Source organism: Ranitomeya imitator, chromosome 2 (genome assembly GCF_032444005.1).
Source record: "Ranitomeya imitator isolate aRanImi1 chromosome 2, aRanImi1.pri, whole genome shotgun sequence".
NCBI lineage: Eukaryota > Metazoa > Chordata > Amphibia > Anura > Dendrobatidae > Ranitomeya > Ranitomeya imitator.
Window position 1 is genome coordinate 641,613,940 of NC_091283.1, and position 19,319 is coordinate 641,633,258.

Genomic DNA, 19,319 nt, shown 5'->3' on the forward strand with positions numbered 1-19,319 from the left:
ACATAGTAACATAGTAACATAGTTAGTAAGGCCGAAAAAAGACATTTGTCCATCCAGTTCAGCCTATATTCCATCATAATAAATACCCAGATCTACGTCCTTCTACAGAACCTAATAATTGTAATCACCAAAAAGAAAACAAAAACATTTATTTACCTCACAGCACTGACGATGCGGGGAGGGCTCCCAGAAGAAGACATGCTGTGGCTTGTTGCTGGCCTGTATCCTGTGGCTGGCTGCAGCTGGCTGCTGGCCTGGTAGGCTGTGGCTGGTTGCGGCTGACTGCTGGCCTGGTAGGCTGTGGCTGGCTGCTGACCTGGTAGGCTGTGGTTGGCTGTTAGCCTGGTAGGCTGTAGCTGGCTGCTGGCCTGGTAGGCTGTGGTTGGCTGCGGATGGCTGCTGGTCTGGTAGGCTGTGGCTGGCTGCTGGCCTGGTATGCTGTGGCTGGCTGCTGGCCTGGTAGGCTGTGGTTGGCTGCTGGCCTGGTAGGCTGTGGCTGGCTGCTGGCTTGGCAGGCTCTGGCTGGCTGCGGCTGGCTGCTGGCCTGGTAGGCTGTGGCTGGCTGGCTTGGTAGGCTCTGGCAGGCAAGTTTTTGCTCTGGCAGGCAGGTTTTTGCTCAGGCTGGCTGCTTCATCTCAGACTGGCTGCTCCGTCTCAGGCTGGCTGTGTCTTGCTTGCTGGCTGTCTGGTAAATGGATGAGAAAAACTCTATTAGCAGGCTTTATATACACATTTCCTAATTGGGGGCTGGCCAATTGTATCTGAGCATGTGCAGTTAAAAAAACGGAATCCAGTGCTGGATTTCGTCATGTGACGGATCTGGCACCTTCCGGCGCCCATAGGTTTCCATTCTAGCAAACGCCAGACGGCGCCAGATCTGGCGCTGTCCGGTTTTTCGTTGGAGACAAAAAACATAACTTTGTATGTTTTTTCCTGCCGCTGGATAAACAATTTTCACCGGATCCGGGAAACGACGGATGAAACGTGAGACTATCCGGCACAATCCGTCCCTAATACAAGTCTATGGGAAAAAACAGGTCATCATCATTAGCCGGATCAGTTTTTTTCAAAATTCGCCGGATTGAGCCTGACGGCAAAAAACTGATGTGTGAAAGCACCCTAAATCTTTACACATGGGCTCCTAGGAGGTCCTCACTGCATGCTATACAGCCACCTACTGGTTAGGTGTATGGTCTGCAGTGAGGACCACCTAGCCAGCACAGTACTGCAGTCCCTAGAATGTATGTGCACCCAGGAGGTCCTCACTGATGGTTATACACTTAGCCAGAACAGTAGTGCATAGTTGATAGCCTCCTGGGAGATCATACACTGTAGGGACAGCACTACTGTACTGGCTAGGTGTATAACCATCAGTGAGGACATCTTGGGAGCCCATATACTGTAGGAACTGCACTACTGTACTGGCTAGGTGTATAGTCAGCAGTGAGGACATCCTGGGAGCCCATACACTGTAGGGAGTGCACTCCTGTACTGGTTAGGTGAATAGTCTGCAGCGAGGACATCCTGGGAGCCCATACACTGTAGGGAGTGCACTCCTGTACTGGTTAGGTGAATAGTCTGCAGCGAGGACATCCTGGGAGCCCATACACTGTAGGGAGTGCACTACTGTACTGGCTAGGTGTATAGTCTGCAGTGAGGACGTCCTGGGAGCCCATACACTGTAGGGAGTGCACTACTGTACTGGCTAGGTGTATAGTCTGCAGTGAGGACGTCCTGGGAGCCCATACACTGTAGGGAGTGCACTCCTGTACTGGCTAGGTGTATAATCAGCAGTGAGGACATCCTGGGAGCCCATACACTGTAGGGAGTGCACTCCTGTACTGGCTAGGTGCATAGTCAGCAGTGAGGACATCCTGGGAGCCCATACACTGTAGGGAGTGCACTCCTCTACTGGCTAGGTGTATAGTCTGCAGTGAGGACATCCTGGGAGCCCATACACTGTAGGGAGTGCACTCCTGTACTGGCTAGGTGTATAGTCAGCAGTGAGGACATCCTGGGAGCCCATACATTGTAGGGAGTGCACTCCTGTACTGGCTAGGTGTATAGTCAGCAGTGAGGATATCCTGGGAGCCCATACACTGTAGGGAGTGCACTCCTGTACTGGTTAGGTGAATAGTCTGCAGCGAGGACATCCTGGGAGCCCATACATTGTAGGGAGTGCACTCCTCTACTGGCTAGGTGTATAGTCTGCAGTGAGGACATCCTGGGAGCCCATATACTGTAGGAACTGCACTACTGTACTGGCTAGGTGTATAATCAGCAGTGAGGACATCCTGGGAGCCCATACACTGTAGGGAGTGCACTCCTGTACTGGCTAGGTGTATAATCAGCAGTGAGGACATCCTGGGAGCCCATACACTGTAGGGAGTGCACTCCTCTACTGGCTAGGTGTATAGTCTGCAGTGAGGACATCCTGGGAGCCCATACACTGTAGGGAGTGCACTCCTGTACTGGCTCGGTGTATAGTCAGCAGTGAGGACATCCTGGGAGCCCATACACTGTAGGGAGTGCACTCCTGTACTGGCTAGGTGCATAGTCAACAGTGAGGACATCCTGGGAGCCCATACATTGTAGGGAGTGCACTCCTGTACTGGCTAGGTGTATAGTCTGCAGTGAGGACATCCTGGGAGCCCATACACTGTAGGGAGTGCACTACTGTACTGGCTAGGTGTATAGTCAGCAGTGAGGACATCCTGGGAGCCCATACACTGTAGGGAGTGCACTCCTGTACTGGCTAGGTGTATAGTCAGCAGTGAGGACATCCTGGGAGCCCATACACTGTAGGGAGTGCACTCCTGTACTGGCTAGGTGTATAGTCAGCAGTGAGGACATCCTGGGAGCCCATACATTGTAGGGAGTGCACTCCTGTACTGGCTAGGTGTATGGTCTGCAGTGAGGACATCCTGGGAGCCCATACACTGTAGGGAGTGCACTACTGTACTGGCTAGATGTATAGCCTGCAGAGAGGACGTCCTGGGAGCCCATACACTGTAGGGAGTGCACTCCTCTACTGGCTAGGTGTATAGTCAGCAGTAAGGACATCCTGGGAGCCCATACACTGTAGGGCAGGGGTGGGCAATTAATTTTGCCATGGGGCCACATGAGAAAGTGGGATGGTTTTAGAGGGCCGAACTAATATAATTACCGTATTTTTCGGACTATAAGACGCACCGGACCATAAGGCGCACCCCAAATTTGGGATGAAAATTGCAGAAAAAAAGATTTTTTATAAGATGGGGATCCGTCTTATTGTCCGAATTTACAGTATCTTACGGTAAGATTCTTGCAGCAGTGGTGGTGCGGCGGTGCGGTATGGCGTGCGCAGGGTCCCTTCCACCGGTGAGGTGACGCAGCGGCCAGGAATGCAATGTTAGCAGCAGAGCCGGGTTGAATATCGGTGGCAGTGGCCATCTTGCTGAGGCCGCACGTGCGCAGATGGAGATCGCGGCGGCCATTTTCCTGAAGCCGAGATCTAAATCTGCAAACTGGCTTCAGGAAAATGGCCGCCGCGATCTCCATCTCCGCACGCGTGGTCTCCCGCGGCCATTTTCCTGAAGCCCCGTGAAGCAGAGCACTCCATCTGCGCACGCGCGGCCTTGGGAAGATGGCTGCCGCCACCGATAAATAGGTAATCAACCCGGCTCTGCTCCTCCTCAGAAGCGGCTGGCCGAGCGGTGCCGAGGGCGGCTGTCAGAAGTGACAGCTAGCTGGCAGGCCGCTTAAAATCATCAGGCGGGCCGGATGCGGCCCGCAGGCCGCATCTTTCCCAGGTCTGCTGTAGGGAGTGCTCTACTGTACTGGCTAGGTGTATAGCCTGCAGTAAGACCTCTTGAGAGCCCATACACTCCAGTATATACCCACATCCCAGGGTTTAGTTCCCTCTACCAAGGACTGAGTTCGATGCAGGAAATGGACTATTTTGCTCATGCGTATTAATGTGCACTCAGTCTTAGCAGCCATATTAGTTTTGGGCAATGACTCTCTGCTGTGCGCTGTGCGGAGCGAACCAATCACTCGTGGGGCTGTGAGCGCCGGGCACTCAGGGAGCTACAAACCGGAAGTAATACTGTGTACAGACGGATGACTTCCGGAGGCGAGCTAGAAACCGGAAGTAATACTGTGTACAGACGGATGACTTCCGGAGGCGAGCTACAAACCGGAAGTAATACTGTGTACAGACGGATGACTTCCGGAGGCGGCTCAGTCAGTGAGTATTGTGACTTGTGCTGGGATTGACTCCATAGAAGTCAGCCGCGGCCATAACATTCCGCCTGGTGGAGCCGCCATGGCTGCGGGGTATGCCGGGCGCCCGGCCTCTGCAGCTCTGAGCTGGGCTCTGCTGCTGTACGAGGAGCTGTTACCCGGGTGCCAGTGTGCAGACCCCACACAGGCACCAGACGCCCCTTTATCCATCACATCAGCTGGTTGTAGTTTATTCTTGTGGGCTGATTCCTGCTGCCCAAACCACTGGTCGCAGGGAGCAGATCCTGATCGCTTGGCTGTAGACCTATTTATGTCTATAAGAGACGCTCCAGGCTGGAACCATAGGAGGAGACTAAACTATTTTGGCCCCCTATCTCCTCCTAACACTGCTCCAGATGGTTGACAGGTCTACACATGGGAGAGACCCATCAGTCACCTGGGGACAAGCCAACCGGGGGCACAGAACTAGCCTCAGCTCTGCCCATGGTCCTTGGATGGCAGGGTCTGGTTCATGCTGCCCATGGTTTGGCAGATGGAAGATGCCATCATGCTTGAGCTGCTGTAAGAGGATCTGTCAGAAGGAGTTCACACCCAAAATGATTTATATGCGTTTGTAGCAAATTCAAAGACAAGTCCATCAATACCTACATAGGCCAGTCTGCTGCTGGGAAATCAGAGCTTGAATTTGATATGCAAATGAGACTGACAAACTATTTGTACATCTGAAGCCTCTGTCAGTTCTATTCCCCGCCCAGTGCTGTCTTCTCCTGCTTGACTGACGGTCTCTATGATGTGTGACTTCATGCAAAGAAACCATTAGTCAAGCAGAAGAAGGTGGTGCTGGATTGACATAGGCTTCAGATCTACCGAAGTTTTTCCGCCTCATTTGCATATCAATTCAAACGCTGATTTCTCAGTAAGGCACTATTCAGTATTTGGTTAGTATTTTACATTGGTAAAAAAGTCAGGAATAGAACAATTGAAAAGTATAATTGAAACACGTCACCACTTCTGCATTTATTTTCCCCACTCTTGTATTTGGCTTACTAAGGCTACGTTCACATTTGCATTGTTGGGCACAGCGTCGTCGACGCATGCGTCATGCGCCCCTATCTTTAACATGGGGGGCGCATGGACATGCGCCGGTATGCGTTGTACTTCGTTTTACAACGCATGCGTCATATAGACGGACAAGACAGGGCGCAGAGGACGCTACCTGTAGCGTTTTCCCTGTGCCGAAATTCCTGATCTGTAGGATCTTATGACAACGCATGCGTCGCAAAACGCTGCGTTGTGTACATGCGTTGTTGGTCGCGTCGCCGACGCTGCGCCCAACAACGCAAATGTTAACGTAGCCTAATACTGATGTAAAATACTGATCAAACACCGAATGTGTGAACTGGCCTTATGGAAGAGCAGATTGGCCAAGTAGAGGTGTTGCTGGACTTGTCTTTGAAAAGGCTACATGCACAGATAAATAGTTGGGGGGGTGAAATCCTGCTGACGGATTCCTTTTGGTACCATTTAGAGCTATGCTTTACAGCAGCCATATGGGTCATAGCAATATATTGTCGTTTTTTAGAGGTGTGATCTGTGCCAAAGTCACTGTGGTGACGAGGGAGAGGTGGTCAGCTGTGATCATCATCTTATGTGAATGGTGGACCTTGAGGTATCCATATTACACTTATTACCTGTCATTGTATTCCTGCCCAGGATGATAATGGGATGACTCGTTAAAGGTAACCTGTCAGGTCGGGTAATGATCTGCAGGTACAGGGTTAATGGCATTATGATGGTGCCAGGCTGCTGTATGGAAAGTGCAAACCCAAGGAGAAAGCCTAACTTTATTCCTCCTGGGAGCCGCCGGTTTTCAGTCACATCGATGTGCCGGCACAGCTGGTTATATTTAGAGAGTTAGGGAGCACCACAACTGGGCGACTACCATAATTATGATGAACATATAAAGGGGTGCAGCTCAATGCATAGCAAAAACATCATGGAAAAACAAGAGAAAGAAAGCTATGCAAATAGGGCGCACGCCCAAAAAAATACAAACTGAATAGCAAAAAATACAAAAATAGTTTATTAAAGAAAGAAACAAATGCACAAAAATAAAAACATATAAAATACAACAACCACACTACTGGTCCCAAGATAATCATATATAAACAGCCCAAATATAAATGATATTAAACGACAGCAATAAAGACATGCCACAATTGGATTGTTATACCATAGAAGTATATGCATGAATATATATACATACCTTTCCCAAAACAATATATGGGAAAGGCCTATAATATGGAAAAATAAGAACCCCTTGATACTTATATAGGTAAAATATGACTCAATATTTCAAGTGGCCACAATATAACAATATCTATACAAATATAAACTTATATGAGCATAAAGAGTCTGGGCGTCCCCAGACAACCTTGCAATAAATAAAGTGCCCTAATATAGAGAAAGAGACTAATACCATCAATGGGGCCCCAATAAGCCCATAAGAGAATAATATAAAAAAAAATCCCCCCCAAAAAAATATTATGAGATATTAGCTAAGTAAAGAGATGCGAAAAGCAAAGCAGCCAGGTGGGGAAATAAACCCAATCAGGTATAGAGATTGGGAAGTAAAAATGGAAGTATGTGGCACAATGATGTAAAAAGATACAGGGGTTAAAGATAAATACCCAGAGTAGGTCATCCAGTATGTGGCATAGGTCGTCGGCAGTCAGTAGTCAAAGGTGGAAAAGGGCGAACCCGGGATGCAGAGAGTGTGGGGGGAGCCCCACGCGTATCGCTGCTATACGCAGCTTCGTCAGGGGAAGTGCTGGGAGACAAATAGGGAAGTCTTAACCCCTTTACCCCCAAGGGTGGTTTGCACGTTAATGACCAGGCCAATTTTTACAATTCTGACCACTGTCCCTTTATGAGGTTATAACTCCGAAACGCTTCAACGGATCCTGGTGATTCTGACATTGTTTTCTCGTAACATATTGTACTTCATGATAGTGGTAAAATTTCTTTGATAGTACCTGCGTTTATTTGTGAAAAAAACGGAAATTTGGCGAAAATTTTGAAAATTTCGCAATTTTCAAACTTTGAATTTTTATGCAATTAAATCACATAGATATGTCACACAAAATACTTAATAAGTAACATTTCCCACATGTCTCCTTTACATCAGCATAATTTTGGAACCAATTTTTTTTTTTGTTAGGGAGTTATAAGGGTTAAAAGTTGACCAGCAATTTCTCATTTTTACAACACCATTTTTTTTTAGGGACCACGTCTCATTTGAAGTCATTTTGAGGGGTCTATATGATAGAAAATACCCAAGTGTGACACCATTCTAAAAACTGCACCCCTCAAGGTGCTCAAAACCACATTCAAGAAGTTTATTAACCCTTCAGGTGTTTAATAGGAATTTTTGGAATGTTTAAATAAAAATGAACATTTAACTTTTTTACACAAAAAATTTACTTCAGCTCCAATTTGTTTTATTTTACCAAGGGTAACAGGAGAAATTGGACCCAAAAAGTTGTTGTCCAATTTGTCCTGAGTACGCTGATACCCCATATGTGGCAGTAAACCACTGTTTGGGCGCATGGGAGAGCTCGGAAGGGAAGGAGCGCTATTTGACTTTTCAATGCAAAATTGACAGGAATTGAGATGGGACGCCATGTTGCGTTTGGAGAGCCACTGATGTGCCTAAACATTGAAACCCCCCACAAGTGACACCATTTTGGAAAGTAGACCCCCTAAGGAACTTATCTGGATGTGTGGTGAGCACTTTGACCCACCAAGTGCTTCACAGAAGTTTATAATGCAGAACCGTAAAAATAAAAAATCATATTTTTTCACAAAAATTATATTTTTGCCCCCAATTTTTTATTTTTCCAAGGGTAAGAGAAGAAATTGGACCTCAAAAGTTGTTGTCCAATTTGTCCTGAGTACGCTGATACCCCATATGTGGCAGTAAACCACTGTTTGGGCGCATGGGAGAGCTCGGAAGGGAAGGAGCGCAGTTTGACTTTTCAATGCAAAATTGACAGAAATTGAGATGGGACGCCATGTTGCGTTTGGAGAGCCACTGATGTGCCTAAACATTGAAACCCCCCACAAGTGACACCATTTTGGAAAGTAGACCCCCTAAGGAACTTATCTAGAGGTGTGGTGAGCACTTTGACCCACCAAGTGCTTCACAGAAGTTTATAATGCAGAACCGTAAAAATAAAAAATCATATTTTTTCACAAAAATTATATTTTTGCCCCCAATTTTTTATTTTTCCAAGGGTAAGAGAAGAAATTGGACCTCAAAAGTTGTTGTCCAATTTGTCCTGAGTACGCTGATACCCCATATGTGGCAGTAAACCACTGTTTGGGCGCATGGGAGAGCTCGGAAGGGAAGGAGCGCAGTTTGACTTTTCAATGCAAAATTGACAGAAATTGAGATGGGACACCATGTTGCGTTTGGAGAGCCACTGATGTGCCTAAACATTGAAACCCCCCACAAGTGACACCATTTTGGAAAGTAGACCCCCTAAGGAACTTATCTAGAGGTGTGGTGAGCACTTTGACCCACCAAGTGCTTCACAGAAGTTTATAATGCAGAACCGTAAAAATAAAAAATCATATTTTTCTATCAAAAATTATATTTTTGCCCCCAATTTTTTATTTTTCCAAGGGTAAGAGAAGAAATTGGACCTCAAAAGTTGTTGTCCAATTTGTCCCGAGTACGCTGATACCCCATATGTGGCAGTAAACCACTGTTTGGGCGCATGGGAGAGCTCGGAAGGGAAGGAGCGCCGTTTGACTTTTCAATGCAAAATTGACAGGAATTGAGATGGGACGCCATGTTGCGTTTGGAGAGCCACTGATGTGCCTAAACATTGAAACCCCCCACAAGTGACACCATTTTGGAAAGTAGACCCCCTAAGGAACTTATCTGGATGTGTGGTGAGCACTTTGACCCACCAAGGGCTTCACAGAAGTTTATAATGCAGAGCCATAAAAATAAAACAAAATTTTTTTCCCACAAAAATTATTTTTTAGCCCCCAGTTTTGTATTTTCCCTAGGGTAAGAGGAGAAATTGGACCACAAAAGTTGTTGTCCAATTTGTCCTGAGTACGCTGATACCCCATATGTGGGGGGGAACCACCGTTTGGGCGCATGGGAGGGTTCGGAAGGGAAGGAGCGCCATTTGGAATGCAGACTTAGATGGAATGGTCTGCAGGCGTCACATTGCGTTTGCAGAGCCCCTAATGTACCTAAACAGTAGAAACCCCCCACAAGTGACACCATTTTGGAAAGTAGACCCCCTAAGGAACTCATCTTGATGTGTTGTGAGAGCTTTGAACCCCCAAGTATTTCACTACAGTTTATAACGCAGAGCCATGCAAATAAAAAATATTTTTTTTTCCACAAAAATTATATTTTAGCCCCCAGTTTTGTATTTTTCCAAGGTTAGCAGGAGAAATTGGACCCTAAATGTTGTTGTCCAATTTGTCCTGAGTACGCTGATACCCGATATGTGGGGGGGAACCACCGTTTGGGCGCATGGGAGGGCTCGGAAGGGAAGGAGCATCATTTGGAATGCAGACTTAGATGGATTGGTCTGCAGGCGTCACATTGCGTTTGCAGAGCCCCTAATGTACCTAAACAGTAGAAACCCCCCACAAGTGACCCCATATTGGAAACTAGACCCCTCAATGAACTTATCTAGATGTGTTGTGAGAATTTTGAACCCCCAAGTGTTTCACTACAGTTTATAACGCAGAGCCGTGAAAATAAAAAATCTTTTTGTTTTCCCACAAAAATTATTTTTTAGCCCCCAGTTTTGTATTTTCCCAAGGGTAACAGGAGAAATTGGTCCACAAAAGTTGTTGTCCAATTTGTCCTGAGTACGCTGATACCCCATATGTTGGGGTAAACCCCTGTTTGGGCACACAGGAGAGCTCGGAAGGGAAGGAGCACTGTTTTACTTTTTCAACGCAGAATTGGCTGGAATTGAGATCGGACGCCATGTCGTGTTTGGAGAGCCCCTGATGTGCCGAAACAGTGGAAACCCCCCAATTATAACTGAAACCCTAATCTAAACACACCCCTAACCCTAATTCCAACGGTAACCCTAACCACACCTCTAACCCTGACACACCCCTAACCCTAATCCCAACCCTATTCCCAACTGTAAATGTAATCTAAACCCTAACCCTAACTTTAGCCCCAACCCTAACTGTAGCCCCAACCCTAGCCCTAATCCTAGCCCTAACCCTAGCCCTAACCCTAGCCCTAACCCTAGCCCTAACCCTAGCCCTAACCCTAGCCCTAACCCTAGCCCTAGCCCTAACCCTAACCCTAACCCTAGCCCTAGCCCTAACCCTAGCCCTAACCCTAGCCCTAATGGGAAAATGGAAATAAATACATTTTTTTTTATTTTTCCCTAACTAAGGGGGTGATGAAGGGGGGTTTGATTTACTTTTATAGCGAGTTTTTTAGCGGATTTTTATGATTGGCAGCCGTCACACACTGAAAGACCCTTTTTATTGCAAAAAATATTTTTTGCAATACCACATTTTGAGAGCTATAATTTTTCCATATTTTGGTCCACAGAGTCATGTGAGGTCTTGTTTTTTGCGGGACGAGTTGACGTTTTTATTGAAAACATTTTTGGGCACGTGACATTTTTTTATCGCTTTTTATTCCGATTTTTGTGAGGAAGAATGACCAAAAGCCAGCTATTCATGAATTTCTATTGGGGGAGGCGTTTATACCGTTCCGCGTTTGGTAAAATTGATAAATCAGTTTTATTCTTCGGGTCAGTACGATTACAGCGATACCTCATTTATATCATTTTTTTATGGTTTGGTGCTTTTATACGATAAAAACTATTTTACAGAAAAAATAATTATTTTTGCATCGCTTTATTCTCAGGACTATAACTTTTTTATTTTTTTGCTGATGATGCTGTATGGCGGCTCTTTTTTTGCGGGACAATATGACGCTTTCAGCGGTACCATGATTATTTATATCTGTCCTTTTGATCGCGTGTTATTCCACTTTTTGTTCGGCGGTATGATAATAAAGCGTTGTTTTTTGCCTCGTTTTTTTTTTTTTTTTCTTACGGTGTTTACTGAAGGGGTTAACTAGTGGGCCAGTTTTATAGGTCGGGCCGTTACGGACGCGGCGATACTAAATATGTGTACTTTTATTGGTTTTTTTTTTTTTTATTTAGATGAAGAAATGTATTTATGGGAATAATATTTTTTTTTTTTTTCATTATTTTGGAATATTTTTTTTTATTTTTTTTACACATTTGGAAAATTTTTTTTTTACTTTTTTACTTTGTCCCAGGGGGGGACATCACAGATCAGTGATCTGACAGTTTGCACAGCACTCTGTCAGATCACTGATCTGATAGGAGTGCAGGCTGCTTCACAGTGCCTGCTCTGAGCAGGCTCTGTGAAGCCACCTCCCTCCCTGCAGGACCCGGATCCGCGGCCATCTTGGATCCGGGGCTCGAGCAGGGAGGGAGGTGAGGAGACCCTCGCAGCAACGCGATCACATCGCGTTGCTGCGGGGGGCTCAGGGAAGCCCGCAGGGAGCCCCCTCCCTGCGCGGTGCTTCCCTGCACCGCCGGCACATCGCGATCATCTTTGATCGCGGTGTGCCAGGGGTTAATGTGCCGGGGGCGGTCCGTGACCGCTCCTGGCACATAGTGCCGGATGTCAGCTGCGATAAGCAGCTGACACCCGGCCGCGATCGGCCGCGCTCCCCCCGTGAGCGCGGCCGATCGGCTATGACGTACTATCCCGTCCAGGGTCAGATAAGCCCAGGGCACCTCGACGGGATAGTACGTCTAAGGTCACAGAGGGGTTAAGTAGCGGTGAATAGATGAAGATGATTTCTGGCAGGTGGGCAAAAAAAAAAACCCACGCACATACCTTAATAGACAGAAGGGGGAGGTGCGCCGGCGTCAATGCGAAGCGGTCACTTAAAGTGAAAGTAAAAGTGCGCACAGGACTGGATATTGAACGTCAAAGGGGCGCCTGCGCACAACATACCGCTCGAAATAGAGCTAATGCAATGGCTGAGAGGCTAAATAAGCCCATGACAAACTGAAACATGAGACGCATGCGTAGAGTAAGGCTCACAGCGCCGTCCCCCAGCCCCGAGATTATGGCATACAATGCCATAATCCAGCGCCAGCACAGTAGGTAGAAAAGCAGGACTGATCGGACAGGGCAATGTCCAAGTGGGACATATATGCTATAAGATTGGAAACCACATATGCGAGATGAGCAAATTAACACAGTACCCCAAATAGAAGGGGGCAAGGAAAGGAGGTTTCAGAGACCACAATGTGGTAAAAATGATTACAATGACAGCTACCCATAAATATCCAATTCCATGGACATAACGAGCATAGAAATGCACATACATTCATACAAAAATATATGAGAAATATAAGTATGTGTATGCACTATATATACAAAAATGTGATACTAAAGTGCTTAAACAATATTTTAATAGAGAAATAATAAAGTTATATATACAGACAAATATAAAGGGAACAACAGCGAGGCCCCCAATGGAGTAGCTAAGTCTCTATGAACAAGGGACCCCCACCCCACATGAGCAGGTACATGATGAAAGAACATGACAAAATATGGTAACCAATCCTCTTATAGCACAGGTAATATACGTATGAGTTGCCAAACATGGTACACAACCCATGAAAATAGTTGCATAAGATATGGGGAAAGCCAAAACGGGTGGGCAAAGCGTGAGTCCACAAAGAATACAGCGTCCATGAGGGGGAGAGAGAACCGGTGTTCTTATATTGAAGGTCAAGATTCCTATGAAGGTCCCAAAGCCACTCATAGTCCCTCGTCCTCATCCATTAGTGTCCAATTCATGGTGCCTGGGTCCAGTAAAATCATCCCAGGAAGCTTGTGAAAAGCAATTCCTCGTTGCGTCCAGTGGGGGAAAGACTCCGTAGATTGAAGATCCACTGGGACTCAGTTTGCAACAGCCGCTTCTTCAAGTTTCCTCCTCTGGCGTTAGGAAAGATTTTCTGTAAACCAAAGAATGAGATATGAGCCGAGGAGCCACCATGAGCAATTAAAAAATGCGAAGCGACTGGGGACACCATCCTGCCTTTTCTGGTATCGGATGCCGCTAGATGTATTGTGGACAGCTGGTTATCACTCACAGCACTGAGAGCGGCGGCTGTAACCCACCTCGGCACCTTGAAAGCTTGTTCCACGCTGCTGCGCCAGCTGCCAGCAAGGGTGCCGGGGCGTGAATACATGTCATTTTTTCCCAGGTGAAGCACTTCCAATACTGCGGACAGACACCGTCATAATGCTATTGACCTGCATCTTAACCCTATATCTGCAGGTTAATAGCTTTAATGGACTTGAGCGTTTTACTCGTTCATCAGTAGATCAGCAACCTGTTTACACTGAAAGATTATCGTGAAGCAAGCATTTCTAGGAAGGCTAGGTCACAAAAAAAACTCTTAGTGTAAATGGACCCTTAGAGGCCGGAGGGAAATGTAGATTTTATGGATATTTTGGTTTTGTATGGTGACATAGTAAATTAAATCAGTTTATTTTAAAATGTTTAAAGGGAACCTGTCTGTTATGAGATTCATGCTGTCCGAATCACGACTGAATGAAAGGTTTGTTTGTGTGTGTGTGTGTGTGTGTGTGTGTGTATAGGGAAATACCTAGGAGTGCAAGTCGTGAAGAAGCTGCTGAGAAATGAAGTCAGATTTTCAAAGGATGTTTCCTCTAAAATACTTCTGCGCTTCAGTATTGTACATCAGTATCTGTAGCAAAAACCAGGAGTGGGTGATAAATACAGAAGTGGTGATGTGCTTCTATTATACTTTTCCTCTGATTGTTCCACTTCTGTAATGCTGTATATAATCCCCGATGTATCCTGAAAGATGAGAAAAAGAGGTTAGATTGTACTCACCTGGGCGGGCGGTCCGGTCCGATGGGCGTCGCGGTCCGGTCCAGGGCCTCCCATCTTCATAGGATGACGTTGTCTTCACGCTGCGGCTCCGGCGCAGGTGTACTTTGCCCTGTTGAGGGCAGAGCAAAGTACTGTAGTGCGCAGGCGCCGGGCCTCTATGACCTTTCCCTGTGCCTGCGCACTGCAGTACTTTGCTCTGCCCTCACCTGCGCCGCGGCAAGAAGACAAGAAGAGGACATTGTAAGAAGATGGGAGGCCCCGGACCGGACCTGCGACGCCCATTGGACCGGACCGCAGTGGGACCGCCCCTGGGTGAGTATAATCTAACCTCTTTTTCTCATCTTTCAGGTTACATCGGGGGCTTTTCTACAGTATTACAGAATGCTGTAGATAAGCCCCTGATGCCGGTGGGCTTAGCTCATCTTCGATTTTGGGGGTAACAGGTTTCGTTTAATATAAAAACTTAATTTGAAGAGGAGCCATTGGCCAATTTTTACTCGTTTTTTATTATTGCTAATATTTAAATCTGCCATACATCTCCAGAGGTATGGGTCTTTTTATATATTGCAAGTTATGGTCTTTATTTACGGGGCATGGCTCACTAGGTAAGGATACAAAGCAGCCTGTGAGCCACACGCTTTTGGTAAAGACCATAACAATGAATGTTAATTTAAAAGGTCCATAGATCTAAAACTGTTTGGCATGCTGTAATTCATGTATCATGTGCTTCTCTTTAAGCGCCTTCACTTAGAAATCCATTGTGTTGACGTTGCCACCTGTATACAATGGTCCATTTCTTGACTGGTCTAACTAGGATGGGTAAAGACAAAGAGATGGCTGAAAGGATATTAAAACTTTCCCTGGAAATAATCTACCTGCTGACTGGCGAGGTGAGGAATTCTGGGGATTATGATAGCAAACATCTGTATAAATGACAAAGGGGGTTGATTGCAGAGGTAACTTAATTGGGGGATGTATAGTAAAGGTACTGTCACACTAGACGATATCGCTAGCGATCCGTGACGTTGCAGCGTCCTCGCTAGCGATATCGTCCAGTGTGACAGGCAGCAGCGATCAGGCCCCTGCTGGGAGATCGCTGGTCGGGGAAGAAAGTCCAGAACTTTATTTCGTCGCTGGACTCCCCGTAGACATCGCTGAATCGGCGTGTGTGACACCGATTCAGCGATGTCTTTGCTGGTAACCAGGGTAAACATCGGGTAACTAAGCGCAGGGCCGCGCTTAGTAACCCGATGTTTACCCTGGTTACCATCCTAAAAGTAAAAAAACAAACACTACATACTTACCTACAGCCGTCTGTCCTCCAGCGCTGTGCTCTGCTCTCCTCCTGCTCTGGCTGTGAGCGTCGGTCAGCCGGAATGCAGAGCGGTGACGTCACCGCTCTGCTTTCTGGCTGCCCGGCGCTCACAGCCAGACCAGAGAAGCAGAGCGCCGAGGACAGACAGCAGAAGGTAAGTATGTAGCGTTTGTTTTTTTACTTTTTAGGATGGTAACCAGGGTAAACATCGGGTTACTAAGCGCGGCCCTGCGCTTAGTTACCCGATGTTTACCCTGGTTACCGGGGACCTCGGGATCGTTGGTCGCTGGAGAGCTGTCTGTGTGACAGCTCTCCAGCGACCAAACAGCGACGCTGCAGCGATCCGGATCGTTGTCGGTATCGCTGCAGCGTCGCTATGTGTGACGGTACCTTAAGTGTTTTAGTTTCTTTCTCTCCACAGGATTACACAGTAGTGAGGAAGACCTCTGGTATGTCAGGAGGATGGAGCAGGACTCAGAGCTCTATTAAGGATCCTCCACCTCACCCATTGAAACACACGAGGAGCAATGAGCAGAAGATCCTGGAACTCACCAACAAGATCATTGAGCTGCTGACTGGAGAGGTGAGGGCTGCTGGGAATACTGAGATATTACACAGTAACACTAAGGAAGGTCTGTAAGACCATAGATGTTGGGTATCTGTCAGCTGTCCAGCAGCTACAGTATGTCTCCCAACCAGGGCTGCGGAGTCGGCGTCCATTTTGGTGCAGTTGGTATAAAATGGACCAACTCCTAAAATATATAAACCATTAAGTACAGTAGTACAATGCAGGATGTGCTGTAATTTTTTGCATAAGAATTTGGGAAAGTTATGAAATGTCCTATAAATGTCTAATCTAAGGATCTCGGCTTTTAGTTGAGTTCTGCTTTTTATGCTCAGTAGTGACCAGTGCTGTGGGGTCAAGAATCGGGGAAATTGAGGAGTAGGAGTCCGAGGTTTAGCTTACCGACTCCACAGCCCTGATGCCAACTCCTCCATATGCATGCACACTCGGCTATACCTATCATGTGTCCTCAGTAGAACAAGAAATAGGGGTTGTGTATCTAGGATCAGCTGTTGTCTTCTAATGTGTTGCTCAGCTTCAGGTAGGGAAATAAAAGCAGGAGAACTCAGCAGCTTTGTGTCTTGGGGATCTGCTTTTTTGTTTTTTAATTACTGGGACACAAAGATGGCTTGTTGGAATATGCCCTTCTTTTTTTTTCTGTTTTGTTTTAGCCCTGCTTTCTGGGGTTTATAGCGTTTTTCTGGCTCCACTCACTTCCAGTTACACATGTGTCCCGACCAACCCTCATGGAGTTGAATGAAGCTGGAATAACCTTTTAAGAAAGGCCCTGTTGAGAGGAGTTAAGATGTAGCATAGATAGGTGAAGAATATATCGACCATATTTTTCAGACTATAAGATGCACCCCAGGTATAGACAGCAGAAAATAATAGAGGGGTCATTATCACTAATTTTAATGTTCAGTAGGGTATAATAGAGAGGCAATAAATCTATTGTTAGTCTCTCTGCAGTGTTATACATACAACACAGCTCTGTTCATGTAAAGAACATGCCTACAATTGTGAACATTTGCTTTTCTTTTATTGTGAAGCAAACAACAAATAGGACAAAATAACTGAAAACTTCATTGAGCATAACTATTCAACCCCCTGAATTCAGTACTTTGTAGACCCTCCTTTAGAGGCAATTACAGCTGAAAGTTGCTTTGGATTAGATATGAGCTTTCCATATCTTCCCTCAGGGGATTTTTCTCTAGTCACCTTCCACGACGGCATACGGAGGTTGCCTCTTTGCCCTATTGGGGAACAGGAAATACGGAGAGGTTAAAAGGCCCTCCCACCTCCCACTCACCAGTGTCTTTCCTGTGCCCCATGGGACAGAGAGATTCCGTGTGCTGTGGTGGCCGGAGACCGCAGGACCTGACTAGGCTTTGCCGAACTAAGCCGGGCAGCATGGGTCGTGTCACCCCTCCCCTTATGTGCTGCTCCCGTTGCGCCGCTCTGTGGTGTCCTCAGGACTGTTTCCTGGCCTTCCCGCACCCCCTAAAGGGTAAAGCAGGCCAGTGATCCCGACCGGAGTCCTCCCTGAACTCTCCGGTCTCCTCTCCGGTCTCCTCTCCCTCTGCGCGCTCTGCCGGTGACCCAGAAGTGATCGCGTGCGTCACTTCCGGTCTCTTCTGCCGCTCAGTGCAGCACTTCCGCCGGCGGCGCCTCGTGCAGGACGCAGTTCCTCCACCTAGGACCATGGAGGGGAGGAGGGAATCGTTTTTCGCTGGGGGCAGGGGCCTGCTGTATAGCATAAAACCTGCCTGAAAACGCCGCAGGTAAGACTGTCCTGACATGGAAGGCAATACCTGCCCTGCGCCTGCAGAGCCCAGTGCTGCCCCTGCCCTGCCACAGTAAGTGTTACAAGGACAGGGGTCCTTAGATAGATGACCTAAGGGGATCTTATTTTTTTCTGACACTCTCTCTCCCTCTCGTTGCAGGGAGACAAGTCTACCCCTAAAACTTCTATTAAAAAGAAATGTGCCATCTGCAATATTAAATTGCCCCCATTATGGGAGAAAAACTCTGCAGATCCTGTACTGACAAAATAGTCCGAGCAGAGCAACCTTCCCTATTGGAAGAAATCCGCTCGCTAGTCAAGCAAGAGGTGCAATCTTCCCTAGCAGCCTTTACCCCTCCACCCCCACCACCACTTTCTCCAGCAAAGAAAAGGAAAATTCAGGATGAGGATTCTGAGTCTGAATCAGACCTCTCCTATGCTTCATCCTCAGGTAGACGGGAGGAACCTATGTCCCCTATGACCTCTGAAACCAGAAAATATCTATTTTCTTCAGATTGGATTGAGGATTTAGTATCTGCCGTACGCAGTACTATGGGGCTGGAGGAGGAGTCAGAACCACAGTCCATACAGGACCAAATGGTTGGTGGAATTACTAAAGGTACCTTCACACTCAGCGACGCTGCAGCGATACCGACAACGATGCCGATCGCTGCAGCGTCGCTGGAGAGCTGTCACACAGACAGCTCTCCAGCGACCAACGATCCCGAGGTCTCCGGTAACCAGGGTAAACATCGGGTTACTAAGCGCAGGGCCGCGCTTAGTAACCCGATGTTTACCATGGTTACCAGCGTAAACATTAAAAAAACAAACACTACATACTTACCTTCCGCTGTCTGTCCTCCGGCGCTGTGCTTTCCTCTGCACTGTCAGCGCCGGTCAGCCGGAAAGCAGAGCGGTGACGTCACCGCTGTGCTTTCCGGCTGGCCGGCGCTGACACAGGATGCAGGAGGAGTGCAGAGAAGCACAGCGCCGGGAACAGACAGCTGAAGGTAAGTATGTAGTGTTTGTTTTTTTTAACGTTTACACTGGTAACCAGGGTAAACATCGGGTTACTAAGCGTGGCCCTGCACTTAGTAACCCGATGTTTACCATGGTTACCAGTGAAGACATCGCTGGATCGGCGTCACACACGCCGATCCAGCGATGTCAGCGGGGAGATCCAGCGACGAAATTAAGTTCTGGACTTTCCTCAGCGACCAACGATCTCCCAGCAGGGGCCTGATCGTTGGTCGCTGTCACACATAACGATTTCCTTAACGATATCATTGCTACGTCACAAAAAGTAACGATATCGTTATGTGTGACGGTACCTTAAGGGGAAACGTGAAGGATTTCCAGTTCACTCTAATATAACTGATGTGATTAATCAAGAGTGGGAACTGCCAGAAAAACACCTCAGTGTTCCCTCTGAGATGAAACACAGATT

The 19,319-nt window shown here is 47.1% G+C and overlaps 1 protein-coding gene across 1 annotated transcript in view; it reads left to right on the forward strand.

Annotated features, from left to right (window-relative positions):
* The first annotated feature begins 4,173 nt into the window (after positions 1-4,173).
* LOC138666770 (zinc finger protein 420-like) overlaps positions 4,174-19,319 on the forward strand; it is a 163,721-nt gene continuing 148,575 nt past the window's right edge. The window contains exons 1-3 of the mRNA XM_069754943.1: positions 4,174-4,228; positions 14,948-15,099; positions 15,946-16,107. Of these exons, the coding sequence (XP_069611044.1) occupies positions 14,995-15,099; positions 15,946-16,107 (267 nt within the window). The 5' untranslated portion in view covers positions 4,174-4,228; positions 14,948-14,994. The remainder of the gene's footprint in view (positions 4,229-14,947; positions 15,100-15,945; positions 16,108-19,319) is intronic.